The sequence below is a fragment of the Symphalangus syndactylus genome, chromosome 8 (genome assembly GCF_028878055.3).
Source record: "Symphalangus syndactylus isolate Jambi chromosome 8, NHGRI_mSymSyn1-v2.1_pri, whole genome shotgun sequence".
NCBI classification, from domain to species: domain Eukaryota; kingdom Metazoa; phylum Chordata; class Mammalia; order Primates; family Hylobatidae; genus Symphalangus; species Symphalangus syndactylus.
Genome location: NC_072430.2, coordinates 55,221,662 through 55,242,646, shown reverse-complemented (window position 1 = coordinate 55,242,646; position 20,985 = coordinate 55,221,662). Strand labels below are relative to the sequence as shown.

General features: G+C 35.8%; 1 protein-coding gene across 4 annotated transcripts in view; it reads left to right on the top strand.

Annotated features, from left to right (window-relative positions):
• The window catches only part of SYT16 (synaptotagmin 16), a 307,169-nt gene that overhangs the window by 172,639 nt on the left and 113,545 nt on the right, over positions 1–20,985 (top strand). Inside the window, exon 3 of one of the 4 annotated variants that reach the window (XM_055289152.2) lies at positions 13,240–13,906. The exons of the other annotated variants lie outside the window; for them this stretch is intronic. Coding sequence (XP_055145127.1) covers positions 13,384–13,906 — 523 coding nt within the window. The 5' untranslated portion in view covers positions 13,240–13,383. The remainder of the gene's footprint in view (positions 1–13,239; positions 13,907–20,985) is intronic. 4 annotated transcript variants of the gene reach the window in all.

The following is a 20,985-nucleotide window of genomic DNA, read 5'->3' as shown; positions in this document are numbered from 1 at the left end:
AAACCATATCAATGGGTCTCCAGGATGATCTCAGGCAGCCTGAAATGCACATCTTCTTGCTGGAGACAGTGAAACTATCTCCCCCTACTTTATGGGAAGTTTTGAAGGATTTTTCACGTAGTGGAGATAAATATGTCATTTTCAATTATAGATGAGGAAATTTTTTGTAAGTTTAAAGCTTGTGTGCTTGTCTGCACATGCTAAAGACTGGCATCATTAACAACAGCTGTTCTCTCGATGGCATCTTCCAGAGAAATCTCTCTCCAAGATTCATACTGTCTGGAGGATACCATAGGTGGTAAAAGTTGCATTTATCAGAGGGATATTGGGATTTTGTGCTTCTCTTGTCAGCAAGACCCTAATGTTTATTACACTTTAAAGAGATATATGCCTTAAATTAAAATCATAATTATTTGATAGGTGGGAAGCAAGGAAAAGAGATATTTGTGTTGTTTGAATAGAATGAATTAGGAGCAGTGACTTTCTGCATTGAAGTGGGTGTCTACGAGTTTATGTGCTTAACTAGCTATTTGAGTAATTAGTTTTAAACTAGTTTTTGGAGTAACAGGTTTAAAATTTCATTACTTTTCTTAGCCTGACAGATTAAAGTAAAAGAAAGAGCATGTCTGTGTTTATACACTTCCATTAAAAATATATGTATTCCTCTAAAGCCTACTTAAGGAGCAAATACCTTATTCATAAAAGCTCTCATAATAATGGCAAGCTTGTGTTATTTTGGACATTTTGATTGAAGTTTAATGAAAAGATGACAGGTATTATTTGAAGTGTGTGAATTTAGAAATTTGAAAAACATTTTGAATCTTATTTTCTTATAGTTTTTCTACTCTGGATCCCCTAAACAGTTCTTGATACTTTTGAACAAATAATTTCAGGTTTTTTTGTTTTTTTTGTTTGTTTGTTTGTTTTTAGAGATGGGATCTTTCTATGTCATCCAGGCTAGAGTGCAGTGGTATGATCATAGCTCACTGTGATCTCAACTTACTGGGCTCAAGCAATACTTCAGCCTCAGTTTCCTAAGTAGCTTGGGCTTCAGTTGCAAGCTACCACACCTAGTTAATTTTTCTACTTTTTCTAGAGATGGGGGTCTCACTGTGTTGCCTAGGCTGGTCTCAAATTCCTGGCCTCAAGGAGTCCTCCCACCTTGGCCACTCAAAGTCCAGGGTTAACAGGTGTGAGCTACTGCTCCTGGCTTAATGTCAGCTTTATTGAATGAAATTGCTATGTGATTAAAAACTGCTTATCTTTTTTGTTTTTCCCCAGTAAGCATTGACTACAGAGTGGTAATTTATAGTTGCCACTCCGCAAAAGTGCAGAACATTTGATGGGAACAGAGTGATGAAGAGAACCTACTTTTAGGGCATTAACCCTTTGAATATTTCTTTTCAAAATTATCTTGAAGCAAAATCCAAATCATAGTATTACAAGACATTACAGAAAGTATGGCGAAGCTTTCAATGTTTTACCTTGACTGTTTAACAGAAAGATTTTTTAAAGGTTTGCATTTGATCTTCCCAAATCCCTCTACCCCCTTCTGCCCCCAAACAATTAATGCCTATGAAAGCTATACTCAGTGTTTCTTTCATCTATGTTGGAAAGATGTCAGAGTCCTTTTAAATTTTTATTTTTCCTATCATTTGTTTTTGTGGTTGAAGACCTAACTGGTATTAATTTTAATAACATTTTAGGGCAAGAATTCCATTTAGAATTTCTCCAAAGAAGCTGAAATGAATCAAATGTGTATTTTATGTGGGACTGTGCTTAGAAATGGAAGCCAATGTGAAATGTCATTTTCCTATCACTTGGAAGACTTTCCTTTCCAATAGCTGCTCTATTGCAGGACTCATATTTATATTAAAGTTCTTTTTGGAATGAAATTTTAGTATTTTGCTATCAGAAAGTAGAATCTTATTCATTATGGGTGATAGTAGTAAATTTTAGTTGAATATGAACTGAGCTATGCTAACAGAAGACTGCAGGGTATTTGCTGTTCCTCAGTAAGCAAGATTCCACATCTTTTAGTGAGAAATTGGAAGGATTCAAGGAGAAAGAGAAGGAAAAAGCAACAGACAGGCACCGTTGGCTTAAAATAGAAATATAACTAGCATTTTGGTTTAACTGAATAGATACAATCTGTATAACTATATATAATGCTATAAAATAGGTCACACATGTATGTAGAATTAGTTAAGAACATTTGGCTCCGCTATCATGCCTAGAAAACAGTGCTTCCCAGGTCTTATGTGAAATTCCCTGCCAGTAGAAAGGGAAATGTAAAAGGAGTGTTTTCAAATATGCTTTGATTGGGGTCACTTTGGCTCGGTAGACCTGAGAGACATCATGTACCACTCACATAACCTACTTATGTTTGCCACCACAAAGATCCCATTAAGGCTGCTGTTTCTGATGGGATCCCAAGAGGATCTGATTATTAATGTTTGCCAGACACAGAAGCATTGACAATGTCATATTATTAGCATTACTATTCTAACAGCCCACTCATCAAGGACCCTAGGAGACCTCATTTTGATAACCACTAATGAAGAAGATAAAATATGTAGCAATAGTCACTTCAGTAATGAACAACTTTACTACCTGTTTGGTTTGAAGCTTGTGTAAACAAATGAGGAGAGAATATTTTACTACCTGTTTGGTTTGAAGCTTGTGTAAACAAATGAGGAGAGAATGTAAGGAAAATATCAAACAGTTGTTAGCATTGATTTAGATAGAGACTTTCAATTTATGAATGCTGATGTGTTCATTCATAGGAGGGGGCCAGTATAAATAAGAATGTGAGGCTGTGTCCTAGGATCTAGAAGAAACATTTGCAATGAATTAGTAATTTGTGATGGAATGGTTTTCTGCCTATCAATAAAACTTTCATCAGATGAAAGATTTATATTTTCCTCATCCCAGAGTGGGGACCAGATTAAAACCTGTTGTGTAATTGTTGGTTGTAGGGTGTCTTTCAGAGACAGACCAATTTCAGCAATCTGCGCTCTTTATAGAAATGACACTGGGAAACAGAGATCCCTTTAAGACTCTGAAAAAGGTATGAAGATGATCTCCAGGGAAAACCTCATTCATTCGACATTTTGCAAATAGTTTAAAATTTATAAAAACTATTCCTTAGATTTTTTAGGAGGTTAACCTCCTGATTAAGCAGATCTAATTTATGGAGGCCAGTCTCAATTGAGTTCAAATTTATTCGATATAAATATTTCTTGTGTGACTTCTATGTGCTAGACGTGGCTGCTAGATGCTACAATTTGTGATACGTCTATATCACAGTTATGTTTGAAACAAAATGAATTATATGTGTATTGGCTACCAACAGTAGTAACAAGTCCAATGGAGGTGGCTAAGGGGAGCTCCCCAAGATCCTTCTTTAGAATGTTATCTTCAGAGAACACTGACAACTTACCAAGTGTAATTCTATCATTTGCAGGTGAAAAAAGGAAGCCCAGGATATTAAACATATTTTTTGAGTTCATAAGTAGTACAGTGGTGGAACTGGTTCATGGTGCCTGATACCTATTTTAGTGTCATTCCACTGTCTCTCTTAATATCTTAATGAAAAAAAAATAAAAGTAATTATAAGGTAAACAGACCCCTGATGATTATTGTTATTTATTAAGTTGTTTAACCAGATATAGATTTTTTAAAATAGAAAATACAGAAGTAAGCTTTAGCGTAGCTCCTATCAAAAGACTAATAAATGCCAAATTTATGATGTCTGAATTAATGCAATTTATAGACATTCTCATTCGGATGGAGAATACTGGGTATTTTTTCTTGAAATGTAAAGGATTGAATATTATTATTAGAACAGGTACTTTTTTATTTTTTATTTTTTAAATTTTTTTATATATATATTTTTATTATACTTTAAGTTCTAGGGTACATGTGCACAACATGCAGGTTTGTTACATATGCCACGTTGGTATGCTGCACCCGTTAACTCGTCATTTACATTAGGTATATCTCCTAATGGTATCCCTGCCCCCTCCCCCCACCCCACAACAGGCCCCGGTGTGTGATGTTCCCCTTCCTGTGTCCAAGTGTTCTCATTAGAACAGGTACTTTCATAGATTTGAATTTGGGAAAAGATATTGAGGCCCTAAATGAAAATCTAGTTTTTAAAATATTAAATCATTTAAAGTGATAAGCATAAAAGACTGTAGAAACATGCAAAGTGTGTCAAAAGAAGCAGTATGTAGTATTTGTGTATGTGTATATATGTGGAGCTGTGTATTCAAATATTCAAAAATATTGATGGCCTATTCTATGGTAGTCATTTACTCTGCTTGATGCTGACAACATGGCAAAGACAACAATTAACCTACTCTGTGATCTCATACAACGTCTTGTTTAGTGAGAAAGACAGATATTAAAAGAAATAATGTTATAAGTCATCAATGAGTTACAATTATAGTAAGTGTTAATAAGAAATAAGAGGTGTTATGAGAGAATATTTCAGCGACATCATTTAGTGTGGATTATGGCGGGGGGAAGACTTTCTGAAAAGTGAAGTGTAACCCGGGACCTGAAAGGAGATGGACGGGCACTGTCAGGGTCAGGGAGCCTGGAGGGAGAAGAGCTTTCTCAGCCTGTGAGAGGAGCCTGAGCAACTAAAAGGAGGAGGTGAGATGCCCCAGCATGGAGAGCAAATAGCGCTTAAAGACAACATGGAGCCAACCAGGCATGGCCTTCTGAGTCCTGTGAATTTTGAACTTTGCCGTAAGTGCAATGGGAAGCCATTTTAAACACTGAATGACGTGATCAAATGTGCATCTTAGAAAGATCACAAAGTTCTTTTTGTGGAAATGGGGTAGAAGTGAATGCAGCTGTTGAAGTGGTTCAGTTAGGAAATAATGGTGACTTGGACTCAAGTGTTACCTGTTTAGGTGGCAGAAGGCCATAGAGTTCAGAGTTATTTAGATGAAAGAATGGGTAGGCCTTGGTAATAAATTCTAAAGGAGAAAGAGTTGTCAAAGGTAATTATTGGTTTCTTATATAACCCGATGATAACTGTGCAAATTACAAGGAAAATGATAGAAGAAATGTGCAAAAATAATTGGAGTTGTGTTAAGGTGGAGGGATTATGAATGATTTTTTCCTTTTTTTTTTACCACATTTTTATAAGGCTGATATTACTTTTATAATTAGTAAAAAAAAAAACTTTAACAAACACTGAATGATTGCTGATATTTAGAATATTTTTTAATCTATCTCAAGAGGGTTACAGTGACCTTAGTTCCATCATTTTTGGCCTACTTTTGAGTCTAGTGCCTTTTCAAGTGATACAAATGATGTTTCCATCTGTGCTTTGGGGACAAAAATCAGTAATCTGGTATATCTTATAGTCTGGATGTAATTCCTATTGTGCCTGCATTTTGCCTTCTTCAATTTTATTACATTACCTCCTAATTATATTGCTTCATACTGTGGATGTTATTTGAGATTTCAGAATCTCCTCTACCGGGGGCCAGTAGATGTGCGCCGATGGCCCTGGAGTACAGATGCCCTTTTGGAAAAGGTCTGTAGTGATTGCTTTAGATTGGATGACAATAAGATTCTTCCTCATTTTGGTTGGGGTTTTAAAAAGGCAAGTATAGTTAAATAGAATTCATTCTTTTTTCATAAAAATTTTATTATGTGTGTATCTGAAAATGGATTTCTGTGTAAGAGCGGTGATAGTCTTGTTAAAAATATTGTGTCATTAAAGCCATGTTAAATAGTCCCTCTGGAGATGCTGAAGACCTTATGTGTTTATATAACAACTGAGTATTTGCGGAGCATGTTTAAATCTCTGCCTTGGATATAATAAATACTCAAAAATACTCAATGGGCTTATGAAATTTAAGGAATACTTACAATGTGCTATTGCTATAATGTTGTAAACCTTGAGCAATGTAAAACTTTTATTGAGCCAGTCCTAGTTTGTTTGAGATCATCATGCTCTAAAGCTATTTTTTGGGTAGAGTTTAAAAATATATTTAAATATAACCCTTACTTGACTTAAGGAGAAGTTTATAATTTTTTCAAACTTCATTACACTTATTTTCAAAAGTAGTTGTGATATTTTACATTTTTTAAATAGTTCCGTTAGTGAAACAGGCAACTGTGGTGTACTAGAAACAGTGAGAATAAACTTCAGAGCAGGACAAAACTGGATTTGAACCCCACACTTGTCACTTACTAGGAAAATCACTTTACCTTTTTTTGTTTCTAGTTTCTTCACTATCTAATTGCATTTTTTTTTTTTTAAGATTTGGAGTAATGGTTAAAGTAAGAATTTGGAATTCAACAAAGGATTCCGTTCCTTTGTTGAAATAGCAGTTCCACCTGTATTATAGATATAAACCTGGGGCAAGTCACCTACCCTTTCTGAGCCTCAGTTTTTTTCAACTGTAAAATGGAAAGGCCAATATCTTCCACAAAGAGTTTTTATTCATATAAGTTGTCAAAAAACATTATATACTATATAGTGTTTGGAAAATGCTTGATATAATGATAGTACCATTTTTTCCGTGGTATTACCTCATTAGGGAAAAGATGATAGGAATTTAATATATTTTCACCTTTTGAAATATGACGAACTTGGGATTAATACTGAATACCTGATGTTGAGTGCCTGTTAATACTGGGCTCTGTTATAGGTGCTTTAAAAATATTGTCTGTGTAATCCCAGCACTTTGGGAGGTTGAGGTGGGTGGATAACCTGAGGTCAGGAGTTTGAGACCAGTCTGGCCAACATGGCAAAACCCCATTTCTACTAAAAATATAAAAATTAGCCGGGCGTGGTGGCAGGAGCCTGTAATCCCAGCTACTTGGGAGGCTGAGGCGGGAGAATCGCTTGAACCTGGAAGATGGCGATTGCAGTGAGACGAGATCATGCCACTGCACTCCAGCCTGGGCAACAGAGCAAGACTCCACCTCAAAAACAAAACAAAAACAACAACAACAAAAAATTGTCTAGTGTGATTTCCATGGTGAGTTGCAAGAGTAGTGATTTTCCTGAGATCTTACTAGGATCTCATTCTCCTAGATGAGAACATTGAGATGCACTCAGCTAGTATGATTTGCCTTGTGCTGTGGAGTCAGTGAGAGGCAGATACAAGACAGCCTTGTTTTGTATGATTCTAAAGCTATTAATGTGTCTTTCCTTTATATTGTCTCATTTTTCTGTGTCTAATGATGAAAGTATATTTTGATTATACGGCAGCTTCACATTTCATTTTATATTAACTGCCTCCCTGAAGTCCAGTGTAAAAAGGCCTATTGGATTGCTCATGCCCTGGCAGTGACAGTATGGCTGTACTGTATCCATATTTTTGCCAGAAAGAGTCCTCAGTAGTCCCTTTATATATTTGTTGAGATGCCAACATTTAGAACACATTTTGGACAAATGCTGTAGAAGATATTTCATTTCAATGACACATATTCCAACCCACATAAGAAATTTGCTCTTAACGGAAAACACCTGTAGACTCCTTTGAATCATGTGAAGGATGAATTGCAGCCTATTTTATAGTTCTTATTTTCACTCCATGCATTATTCATCTTCCTAAGTTTTCTTATTTATACCAGGTCTATGCAAAATGTCTTTCTCCAAAAGGCATGATGATTGTCCTAAAAATTATTAGCTTTATGACTGCTCTAGTATGTCAATAGTAAATAACCAACGTTTTATAGGTGACACAAGAAAGTTAACTGACAGCTATGAGAAGACACTTGAAATAAACCCATGGTTCTTGACTTTTACTTGTGACTGACCTATGAGTCTTGGTGAAGAATGAGAAGAGTATATTTTTCCAAGTGATTTCCCCTTCAAAAAATGATGAACATCAGCATACTTCAGTAGATGAACTTGTATAAAATTTTGACTTGATGTTTGGTTACCTGGGGACCATATTATTGGAAACATGTTCTTGTCTTTCAGAATGTGTCTGATTCTCTCCAGGAGTTAGTTGATAATCCTTTGAAAATCACACAGGCATACAGGCTTCTACTTTAGCTTTCACCAAAATAACAGATTTTTAAGGCACAGCTTCTAGAATCTGGTATTTCTTCTTAGGTCGTAACTGTCCCCCCACCCTGCAAGCAACCCCATCAGATAGAAAATGGGGTTGGAAAGATTTAACTAACAGCCCTTAAAGGACTATGAGCATTGTTATTCTGGGATGGAATACCTCTTCTCTGTTCACAGTTAGCTTTGGTGAGAACAATCAAAATATTTGATAAAACATATGGTTCAGGAATTTGATAGTTTTTCTTTCTACAGAAACACAACTCTTTAATATTTACTGCTTAGTCATTTCCTATGTATAAAATGATCTTAATTAAAATAGAATTCTAATTAAACCAAGATTTTAAAAAAGTAGCCTTTAAGAATGTATTTATTTATGGCTTTTTAAAATCTTTATCAATTGCTACTAATTCTTTCTTAGATTGCCAGTTTATTCTGAGTACTTCAATATTTTGTAAATCTTCCCAGGTCATGTTTGTGATAGAAGCTTGAATGTTAAACACACACACACACATACACACACACACACACCATCTTTTTTTGTTGTCTTATTTTATACTTTCATAATAGTGAGATATCATGAACCATTTCAATTGTAATAATGGGCCTTCTCAGATATGATAAGACCTTAAATGTATTTTTCCTTCTAATCCAGGGGACTGGACTTTTTTTTCTACTTTTCGTGTTTGTGTGTGTGTGTTTGGGTGTGTGTGTTTTCTAAAATATCAGAAGATACTTTGTCTTCTTGTTAGCTGTAAGAAAGCCACCAAAGAAGTAGGATACAGTATATATCTGGCATTATTATCCTTGGTGTGCTCTGCCAATCAAGTTGAAATTTACCTAAGCCACAAAGATATCTCCATGGTTACCCTGCCAGTGCTGGCCCTCTTTGGTGTTAGGCTGATTTAGTATAAAATGAAAGATCTCTGGTATTGCTAACTAGGTAGCTTTTCAGATTCCAGCTGTAGGTTTCATTCCTTTTTGAGTATTTTAGAATATAACAACTGGACACTGTTTTATATAGAGACTGAGATTTGGCTTCTTTCCAATTATTCTGGGATCATCTAACAATGGTTATTGACAAAGAAGTACAGAACTATTCCATGAAAAGGCATCTTGCTTCTGGTTGTATCCATCCTAAATATTACAATGTTCTGTGGCGCACAATGGCAAATTCTTGGGTTTCGGAGCAGAAAGGGTGTTAGAAGTCATCTAGTGCGTTAATGCCACTTTAGAGATGAATAAATAGAAAGGAATCAGGTTTACTTAGCTTTAAATGTTTTCACTAGTAACTTTGTTCATTCATTCATTCATTCATTCATGGAACATGGAGAGCCCCTGCCCTGTGTGGATTTTGGAGCTACAAAGTATAAGCATAGCCCTAGCACTTGTGGACTCCCAGTCCATTGGAAGAGGAAGACTGACAAATATCCATCATACCGAGTGAAACATTATATCATAAAGGCACATTCAAAGCACTCTGAGGCCACACCTTTGATGTAGATGAAGAGTTGACAGAGGAAGCAATAAACATTTCCTCATAAAAAATGAGTATCAGGCAGTTTAGGGAGAGAAGTCATCCTGGGCAAAACAAACAGAAGTCAGGAAACAGCACAGTCACTTTGGAAAATGCTTCGTGTGTCAGTGAGACTGGCGCATAGGACTTTACAGCGAGGAGTGGTAAGGAAAGGCTGAGTTCTCATGGTGCGGCAGCGTTACTGGGGACAGCTCAGACACCGCTAGGTATTCAGTGAGGACAAAAGGCAGAGCTCCATGAGTTGCTGTTGTCCTGAAATTAGTTCCGAGCTGGTTGATAAATAGCCACCGATCCGAAGCCCCTTCCAGTGTCCTTTTGCACCTCTAGACCTCCTCAGACCCAGTGATTCAGCAATTAAAGTGTTTACACTTCGCAGGAAGCCTTTAGGATCTCCCCAGCACTAAGTCCAGTTGGATGGTGCTGATCATGATTATTATTGTTTTTTTGAGCATTTCTCCTCTTGTATGCCATAGTAAAGAATTTGAACTTTATCCTATAGGGTGGGGCTTGGAAATTCAAATGCATCGAGGGGTCGGGCAGGCCACATAGAAATGAGTGAAGCAAGTGGATTGTAAACAACAGGGAGAGGTGAAGATTATACTGAGTTGGAAACATTCAAATTAATTTTTAAAAAACACTATATCAACAAACATAAATGAGTAGTGATTTTGACAGCACCAGTGCTCAAACTTTGCAGTGTAAGTAATAGGGAACCATAATGGCTTTTTTTTCTTTAAAACTAGGAGAATGATGAAAATTCATTTTTTATAAAAATTGCCATTTTGATGAACTGTCAATTTTTGTAAAAAATGAATTTTTTCATTTTTGTTTTGATGAAGGAGATTATAGAAACCAAGGGGATATGAGGCCAAGAATATGAGCTGTACTGATTTGAAGATTTCAACAAGAAGATGCTGGCTCAAATTCAGAGATTTTGGGTTGCATATGAAAACAAAGTTTTCTACCAAACACCGCATGTTCTCACTCAAAAGTGGGAGTTGAACAATGAGAACACATGGACACAGGAAGGGGAACATCACACACCTGGGCCTGTTGGGGTGTGGGGGGCGAGGGGAGGGAGAGCATTAGGACAAATACCTAATGCATGTGGGGCTTAAAACCTAGATGACAGATTGATAGGTGCAGCAAATCACCATGGCACATGTATACCTATGTAACAAACCTGCATGTCTGCACATGTATCCCAGAACTTAAATAAAAAAAATTAAAAAATTCAGAAAAACAACAACAAAAAACTCAAAGTTTTTTCGTGTGTAATAGAATGATTGAAGAATGATTAAGGAAAAATGTGTCATTTCTGGCTTAAAAAGTTTAAGGTACCAAAAAGATGGCTGTGGGAGCTAAAGCCACTGGAATCTCAGAGAGAACCTTGTGAATCTGTGATGTGCTGAAGCTTAGTAACTTATACAAAATACTTGCAGAGAAAAAAAAAAAAAACAAAAAAACTTTGGTGAAATGGGATGTAACAAATGGCAAAAGGATCTTTACTGTTGTTACTATGCAGGGAACTTATGTGATAACATTCTTTAACATCCTTTTGACACTTCTGGACAGAATTTATCCATTAACTTAACAAATTTATTGAGTACATTATATATGCTAGGTGTTGTTTTTTGCATGATTTTTAATACGATTTGTTATTGAGAATTCACTGTATGCTCAGCACACTTCTAGGCAATGGGGATAAAATAGAGAACAAAACAGACAACCCCTGCCATCCAGGGAGCCTCCATTCTAGAGGAGGAGACAGGCGTAAACCTCATATAAAATCAGGTTATGGTGAGCAAACAGAATGAATTGAGTCTGGGTAAGAAGACAGTATGAGGCGAACTAGGTATGTAGTATCTGAGGGAACTAGAGTGTGGGAAATGTGATAACTGTACAAAATATGATGAAAGAGAAACTTTGAAGACCAAAAACTAACAGAATTTGGAATGGAAGAAGGGAGTGTTGAAGAGAGAAATTCACAATCACCCATGTTGTGAGTCTAGAGTGATGAACGCTTGTAGCAAAGTGATACACTAGGTTTGGATGAGCTGAATTTGAGAATTTAGTGAGACATCCAAGTCTATCAATGTTTCTCAAACTTCTGAGAGTGTCAGACTCACCTGGAGTACTTGCCAAAAATCCCAGGGTTCAGACTAGGCCCTTTTCCTTCAACCAACCTGGGCCTTTGTGTTCTTTATTAGCTCGCTAGGTGTTTCTGACACACCAGAGTTTGAGAATCACTGGCTTTGACAGCCACAGATATAAGTCTGGAAAGAAAAATTGAGCAAAGGCTGGAGATGTCTATTTTGGAGTTTCAAAAAGGTGTTAATTGAAATGTAGGGATGGGCCTACTCTTGCAGCTGGTGAATATAATAAGGAAGGGAAGCCATAGGACAAGATTTGGTTGTATACATGTAGGTGGTGGGAAGACGAGGAGCCTGAAAGAGCGACACATGAATTATTCAGCATAAGGGGGAAATGGGGAGAGCTCAGTTTCCCTTTAACTGAAATGTGGACTCTTATTGAGACAAAGCCCTCAGGAGTACCTTATCCCTGGCATTGTGCCAGCATTTAATAGATAATCAATATTTGTTTATTGAATAAGTCAATGCATCCAGGAATGGCTAATAAAAAAGTTTTAGAATGTAAGTAGTCATATCACACGCAGTGGCTGAGGTCAAGAGACTAAGGGACAGCTAGTAGATTTAGTTAAAAGGAAGTTATTGCTATACAAGATATTGGGTAATTAAGTTTAAGCAGTGAGTTAGGCCCACTAGTCATTTGTAACATTCATCTTAAGCTGTTGATGAACACTGTAATAGCAATAAGATATATACACACATATGCGTATGTATACATTGTATGCACGTATACATGTAAGTATAAATATTTAGCTCTGGGGTCTTTATAGTGTCCTGTGGTTCTGTCGATATCCTGGAGCTGCTTCCTTCAGGCTGTGAATCTTGTGGGATGAAGTGTGACTTACGAGTCTGAAAGATTGTGGAGAGCTATCTGTCTTCGGAAGGTTGGAACATAGACAAAAGCAATGAGATTCCAGGGACATGCCTCCAGTAAGCTAGATAATCCATTTGCCACCCTCAGTTTTTCAGCGATTGCTCCCCAAGAATAGATATGATTTCTAGAGATTGCATAAAAATATAAAATCCTATTTTAAGATTTGTTTAAAGCTTTTTAATTCCAGACACATACTTCCTTTGCAAGTATAAACTTTAGTGTCATAAAGCAGAGATGCTTATTAGTCAGCTCTCTGGGATCTGCAGGTCTGTAGATGAAACATCCAACCTTTTTTGCGTTTCGAAATGTCAGGCCCAACTGGATCTTAATGAAGATTCATTTATCCTTTTCACACTGTTAAGGATGGTCTATGGCAATAGACTCCTCTCAGTCCACGTGAACAGAACCCATTACTGCTAATGGAAGTTTTCCACATGGCTGTGGAGGTGAATAGGCATTGAAATAATCTACATCTAGACTTTCACAGTCATTTTTATTTAACATTTTAAGATTTCCATGATGATCCCTTTTTGTGCCCAAATGCTATTTGACATTGTCTGTAAGTATCTGGTGATGGGTCTGAGGTTGTAACTTTAACAGGTGTAAGTATTTCTTTCCTCTGTTTCAGCTGGAAGTTTTGAGAGTGAAATATTCACAGCCATTAAGAGACCTCCAAATTAATTTCTCAACATGCTTATTCTATAGTTCACATTCAATTCAGAGCACTGAAGGAACTGAACAACTGGACACTGTAGACATCAGATAGCTGGCCATGGTGTTGGCCATGGCGTCTCAGGATGCTCAGAACTTCTTCCAGCCTTTCTCTTCCTGGATTTCTCGGGTTTATGAAGCTCTCCAGCAAGCAGGAGATATGTTATCTGCTTCGCTGGTTAACATAAGCAAACAAGACTCTAAATTGAGTGACAAACTAGATCAGGACTTAGATAATATTCAGATGCAGGAAACGTACTTTGAAGATGAAGAACAAGACAATGATTGGAGTCAAGAGGATGCAAATTCCTTGTTTCTTGAAGTGGATCATTTCTCATGTTGTAATAGTGATTTGCAGGACTCTGCCCAAAATTCAAGCCCAAGGCTTAGCCAACATGCAAAGGACTCATGTTCCACAATGTCCCAGTGGCCCAGTTGGGCCAGTGATGACCACAAGTTACCACATGTGCTTTCTTCTATTGCGGAGGAAGAGCATCACCTTGAAAAGCAAAGAAGTAGCCTTCAACATGGCTTTGACAGCCAGCTCCCTGGTACTTTAGAAACTGTTAATGGAAAAAAGCAAGGTAAGCTAGCCAGTCATCATTTTCTCTGCGTTCCTCCAAAGAGCATTTCTACTTATTTTATTTTGACTTGTTTTTAGTTATCATGTGGATTTTACTTTTCTCTCTCTTATACCTTCCCACGTGCTGGCTTCTGATTGAGAGATATAATCCTTAGGAATATTTTCAATATATAAAGCTTTGGAAGATCCACATTTGGGAGTTCCATATTTCAAAACAATAGTTCTGAGCAAGTGAAATGGTGAAAACGAGTCTGTGGATTCTGTTTGAGAAGCCCCTTGTGCACATGTCATGCTTTTAAAAATATCTTGTAAAATGTTCTTTTTTTCTTCTAGGTTAGGAATTTCTAGATGTTACTATATTATTCAGTGTGAAATCCTGTGCAAAAAGCCATACTTATTGCAGAATTTTTAGTTGATAACACTCCAAGAACACTTCTCACAGTGTTTCACTGAGATGTGATGTGAGATGACAGTGGATAGGAAATCTTTGAAATAAGAATAACTTGATTTTCTTTTAGCTCTGAATGGTAAGGACACATTTAATAAAAACTGCCTATAAAGATTTATGCTGTGAGAACTGAGCACATATTGGGCCTTCAATAAATGTATATTGAATATGATAAAAATGTAATTAACTCTCTAAAAGTAGCTGTGGTATGTTCCAGCATGAATTTCTCATGCCTCTAATACTCTAACCTTGAAGTAAGGACATTCCACCTGGTTAAGGGACAGAGGTAAATGATATGCACAGAAGGGATTTGGGCATGTGTGCATGGTGTGTAGTTGTAATGCACATATAAGTCACACAGATTGGTGAGTCATTTATGTGATGTAAAGACAAAGTTATTAATGTCCCTCTTGTTGGAGAGAGCAGACTTTTCTGGAATACCTCATAGTCCCTTCATTCATTTTCCATGATTCCTATTAGCTTTGTCTTTTTAGGGAAAAGTTTTATCCAGATATATGAAGCCTTGGCATATAAGGAAACACAATTTCATATTCTTCTCATAATGCTCTCTTGAAACTTTTATTCAAATTAAAGTAACATTGAAATGCTAGAATAAATTAGTGAAAATGAGGTAGGCTGATACTCTTTCTGAACCTGATAAGCTGTAGATAACTGCAATTTTGAGTCTTTTAAAATTGTCTATAGAAATATTCTAGAAATATCTGGGCCAGCCGTCAAATTTCTTAGATTTGAGTTGAAATTTTGATTCCTATTTTAGAACATTCTTGAAAAGGTTGAACTATATTTGAAATTGATGTGAATTTGGCATACCACTAATTTTGCTAATTTTTGTAATTGTAAAATCTAATGGCAGTAAAACAATTGTGTTCATTTGGCCTTTCCAGAGATGCTTATTGACTAGATTGGAGCCTCCAGGAAGTCAGGGACCATGCCATAGATTCATCTGTGTTTTCTTAACAACGAGCACAGTGTTGGGTAGGAGATCAAATAATAATTAACGATGGAACAGCAACAAGGAAAGTTAACAACGTTAAGAGGTAGATTGTTATTACTCTCACTTTACAGTTGAGAAAATTGATGGTGAGAGAGTTTGAGAACCTACCCAATATCCACATTTATTATAGGAAGAAGCAGAGCTCAGGCAGTCTCATTCTAACATTTACACATACACGTATTCTTTTTTTTCCTCTTAAAGGTATAATTTACTATAATAAAATTCATCCTTAGTGGATAGTTCTATGCTTTTTGACAAATAGACACAGTCTTGTAGCCACCACAACCAAAGTATAAAATGGTTTTGTTATGTCAGAAAATTCTCCTACATTCCTTTTTAGTCAATCCTTTCCCTATTCCAGCCCCAGACACGTGTGGATACATTTTTAGCTTCTCCTGTTTTATCTTTTTCAGAATGTCATATAAATGGAATTACGCAGTTTGTCATCTTTTGAGTCCAGCTTCTTTCGCCTATCATAACGCGTTTGAGATTCATCCATGGTGTTGTGTGTTTCAGTAGTTTTCCCTTTTTAATTGCTGAATCATATTCCATTGAATGAATGCACCAGTTTGTTGATTGATCAGTTGAGGAATATTTCTGTTGTCTCCAGTTTTATTTATTTATTTCTAATATCAATGTCTATTATTTCTTTTTCTTGATTGATTACACTGGATAGGGCTTCTATTATCATGTTAAATAAGACTGGTGAGAGTGAATATCCTTGCCTCAATCTTAAACAGTGTTAAATCTTTCAGTCTTTCTCTATTATACTCAGTAGTTAGGTGCAGGCTTCTGTAGATGCTCTTTATTATGGTGAAGTTCCCTTGTATTCTAGCTTCCTGAGAGTTTTATCAAAAAAGGATGTTAAATTCTGTCAAATGCTGTTTCACATCTGTTGAGATGATCGTATGATTTTGTTGTTTAGTATGTTGAAATAAATTACACTATGTTTTGAAAGTTGAGCCAATTTTGCATAGCTTGGATAAAATCCACTTGGTCATGTTATGGTGTTCTTTTAATGTATTACTGGATTTGATTTGTTAGTCTTTGCTAGAGATTTTTTTCCATTTATTTTTATTAGGGATATCGGTCTGTAGTTTTCTTGCAATATCTTTGGTTCTGGGTAATGTTGACTTCATAAAATGAGTTGTGAAGTGTTTTTCCTTTCCTATAAGCTAGAAAAATTTGTGTACAATTATTACTTTTTAATGTTTGCTAGAATTTTTCAATGAAGCCTTCTGAGCCTGGGATTTTCTTTGTGGGAAGGTTTTGAAACATAAACTCCATTTATTTAATAGGTATAAGGGTAACCTAGTTATTTGTTTTTTTCTTAAGTGATTTTTTGGCACTGAGTTTTTCAAATTTTTTCATTTCATCTGTTGTTGAAGTTATGGACATAGTAGTTAATTACTTTTTAAATGTTGTTAGGATTTATAGTAATTTCTCCCATTATTTCTCGATATTGGTACTTTTTGTCTTTTTTTGTTGTTGATCTTTCTGGCTAGAGGATTATTTGTCTATCCACCTACCTATCTGTGTTTTTTCCAAATATCTCATTTTTGGTTTAATTAATTTATCTCTATTGTTTTTCTGTGCTTGATTTCATTAATTTCTGTTATTATTATTTTCTTTGTTTTTCTTGCTTTGGGAATAATTCGTTCTTTCTTATTTTCTATTATGGATGTATAATTTTCCCTCTCAGCAATGCTTTAGCTGTATCTAATAAGTATTAATGTATTTTGTTTTTATTTTCATTCAATTAAAAATATTTTCTAATTTCCCTTGTTACTCCTCTTTACTGCATTGGTTATTTAAAAGTGTGTTGGTTAAGTTCCAAATATTGGGAATATTCTATATATTTTTCTGTTGTTGATTTCTAGTTTTATTCCATTATGGCTTGAGCACAAACTTTCCGTTATTTTAGTTTTTAAAAATTAATTAAGGTTTGTTTTATTACCCTGTCCTGAATTGTTGGATATTTCATGTGCACTTGGAAAGATTGTATATTCTGTTACTGGAGAGAGTATTCTATAAATTACAAGTTTTTTGAGGCTGTTTTTCAGATTTTCTAATACTTTGTCTCTCAATTTTTTTTTTTTTTTTTTTTTTTTTTTAGCGTACTGATTTTGTTCTGTTGATCAGTAAGGGAGGAGTATTGAAGTCTGTAACTCTGATTGTGGATTTGGCTATTTCTCTTTTTTATTTCTATCAGTTTTTGCTTTACGTAGTTTGAAGCTCTGTTAAGTATGTACACGTATTAGAAATATGTATCTTCTTGGTGAATTGACCTCTTTGTCATTATGTAATGTATCATTTTTACCTCTAGTAATATTTCTTGTCCTAAATTCTACTTTGATATTAATACAGCTACTCCAACTTTCTTTTGATTAGTGCTGACGTGATATATTCTTTTCCATTCTTTAACTTTAAACCTATTTTATATGGTGGGTTTCTAGTACATAGCATGTAATTGGGTCTTACTTTTTAGTCCAATATGACAAGCTTCCACTTTTAATTTGTTTTAACTGTTTGTATTTAATATAATTGTTGATATTGCTGAATTAAAATCTGTCTTCTTGCTAGATTGATTTGTTTGTTCCATCTGTTCTTTGTTTCTTTTATCCTAATTTTTCTGCTTTCTTTGTATTGAGTATTTTTATGATTTCATTATATAGCCACTCTGGGCTCATGTTAAAAAAGGCTTAATGGTCATCCTAGGATCCCTAATGCATGGATCTTTAATTAACTTCAGTCTATCTTGAAATAATACTGTACTATTTCATGTATAGTTTGATGATGTTGCAACAGTGTACTCAATTCTTCCTGCTTATCCTTTGTTTTATTGATGTCATATATTTTAGTCTTATACATGCAATAAACGTATAATACACTGATACTGCTTTGCCCTAGACTATTGGTTATCTCTTAGAATGGTTAAAATAAGACAAAAAAAGGCTGAGGCGGGAGGAATGCTTGAGCCCAGGAGTTTAAGGCTGCAGTGAACTGTGATTGTGCCACTGCACTCCAGCCTAGGTGACAGATTGAGACCCCATCTCTAAAAATAATTTTTAAAAACCCCTCCTCAAAACCAAAAATTTAAAAAGATAAAAAGATTATATTTACCTCATTTATGCCACATGAACATATACCACTAATGAATTATCTCAATTTTTCTTTGAAAAATGCTTGACATTTATGTTTAAAAATATTTAAGCATTTTTATTTATTACCTTCATTTATTCAATTTGAAGCATTCTTCATTTTAATATTTCTTATACGGTATATATGCTGCTAAAGTATTATGTCAGCTTTTGCTTGAAAAATTTTCTCAATTATTTGAAAAATATTTTAGCTAGGTATAGAATGTTGGTTGACAGTCATTTTCTTTCAGCATTTTAAGATTGCCATTTCACTATCTTATGGCTTGCTATAATACTTTCCTTCATTTTTCTGCATGTAATATGTGTTTCTTTCACTTAGAGCTTTCAAGATTTTGTCTTTATCTTTGGTCTTCAGTAGAGTGTGTTTAGGAGTGTTTGTGCATAGACATGCATGCATGTGTATGTTTTGGTATTTGTTTTTCTTGTGTTTTCTAAGCTTATTAGGTCTGTGGGTTTAATGCTTTCATTACTTTTGAAAAAGTTTTGGTGATCATGTCTTCAAATATTTATTCCACCCCATTGTCTCTTGTTCCTCCTTCTGGTATTCCGGTTATACAAATATTAGATTGTTTGGTATTGTCCCACAGCTCTCAGATATTTTTCTTTGTTTCATTACTTTTTTTTGTTCTTTGTAGTTCAGTTTGGGTAGTACCTACTAACATATCATCTTCAAGTTTACTAATATTTTCTTTGACAGCATCAAGTCTACAAAAGCCTTTTTTATTTCTGTTACCATGTTTTTCATTTCTAGCATTTTGATTTGATTGCATTTTAAAATAGTTTCAGTCCCTCTGCTCATCACTTCATGTACATTCCCCCCTTTTCATTATGGCTTTTTAAGATATTAATCACAGTTATTTTAAAATTCCTTGTCTGATAGTTCCAATATCTGAGTCATATTTGAGTTTGGCTGTCTTGGTTGTTTTGTCTCTTGACAGGATGTTTTTCTTTGTTTCTTTTTTGTTTGTCTTGTAATTTATGACTGAAAATAGAACATTATATGTAGGGAAAGTTTGTGATATTTTTTGCCTGGAAGTGAGCAAGTCTTGTCTAATGCAGGGTGTTTAGTGTGAGGGGGTTGAGTCAGTTTAGTCAGCATTTGAGTTGGGTTTTTGTTTTGTTGTTATTGTTCATCTCAGTGCAATACAGGCTTCAAAATTCTCTATTACTACATTGTGTTTAGGGTAGGGGCTTGTTGGTTACACAGTTTTGTCAATATTGGCTCCATCTTTAACATTGTCTCCTCTTTTTGCCTATGCATCAGAGAGTGTCTCTCTTTTCAGGCTTTTGTCCCTTTCCCAGGAAAAGCCTGTTACTATGCATTACTTATTGTTTGCTAGTGTGATGTGGTTGAGTTGGAGGTTGTGTTTCCTGCTGTTGTAGAGTGCTCTCGGTCTTAGGCAATTGCGGTGTTCCTATGTCTTGAGGTTAGGACATTCTCAGTAATCCTGCCTCTCTCCCCGGAGACAGGGGAATCTCCAGTGGTCTGACCCCAGGAGTTTTTCCTGCCCCTTCCCCAGGGATAGAAGTGTTTATTCTGTTCTGCTTACTCACTTTAACATGTCTTTACCTATGGTCTGAAAGCAACAGGATTTGCTGTTGTATTAGTGCATTCTCATGCTGCTATCAAGAACTGCCTGAGACTGGGTAATTTAAAAAGAAAAGAGGTTTAATTGACTCATAATTCCACAGGGCTGGAGAGGCCTCAGGAAACTTAAAGTCTTGGTGGAAGGGGAAGCAAATGTATCCTTCACATGGTAGCAGCAAGAAGAATGAGAGCTGAGTAAAGGGGGAAGTCCCTTGTGAAACCATCAGAGCTCATGAGAACTTACACACTATTGTGAGAATAGCATGGGGGAAACCACCCCCATGATTCAATTACCTCCCTTTGGGTCCCTCCCACCACACGTGGGGATTATGGGAACTGCAATTCAAGATGAGATTTGGGTGGGGACACAGCCAAAACATATCAGCTACCCTTCCCCAATGTCCTAACCTCAAGACATAGGAACACAGCAATTGCCTAAGACCGAGAGCACTCTACAACAGCAGGAAACACAACCTCCAACTCAACCACATCACACTAGCAAACAATAAGTAATGCATAATAGCAGGCTTTTCCTGGGAAAGGGACAAAAGCCTGAAAAGAGAGACACTCTCTGATGCATAGGCAAAAAGAGGAGACAATGTTAAAGATGGAGCCAATATTGACAAAACTGTGTAACCAACAAGCCCCTACCCTAAAGAAATTTTGTTGTTGTTTAAAGAGTGGGAGCATTATTTCCAACTGTCTACATCTTACGTAGAAGCTGGAACATAGAGTTTATATACTTAACACTACACTGTGAAATTGAATTGGACATTCTTATTAAACTGGGTAGCATGTTTGGGCTGAGGGATAATTGTGTAAAGAACATATTGGTCTTCCATTGAAGAGTTCTGTGATGTGTAAGATA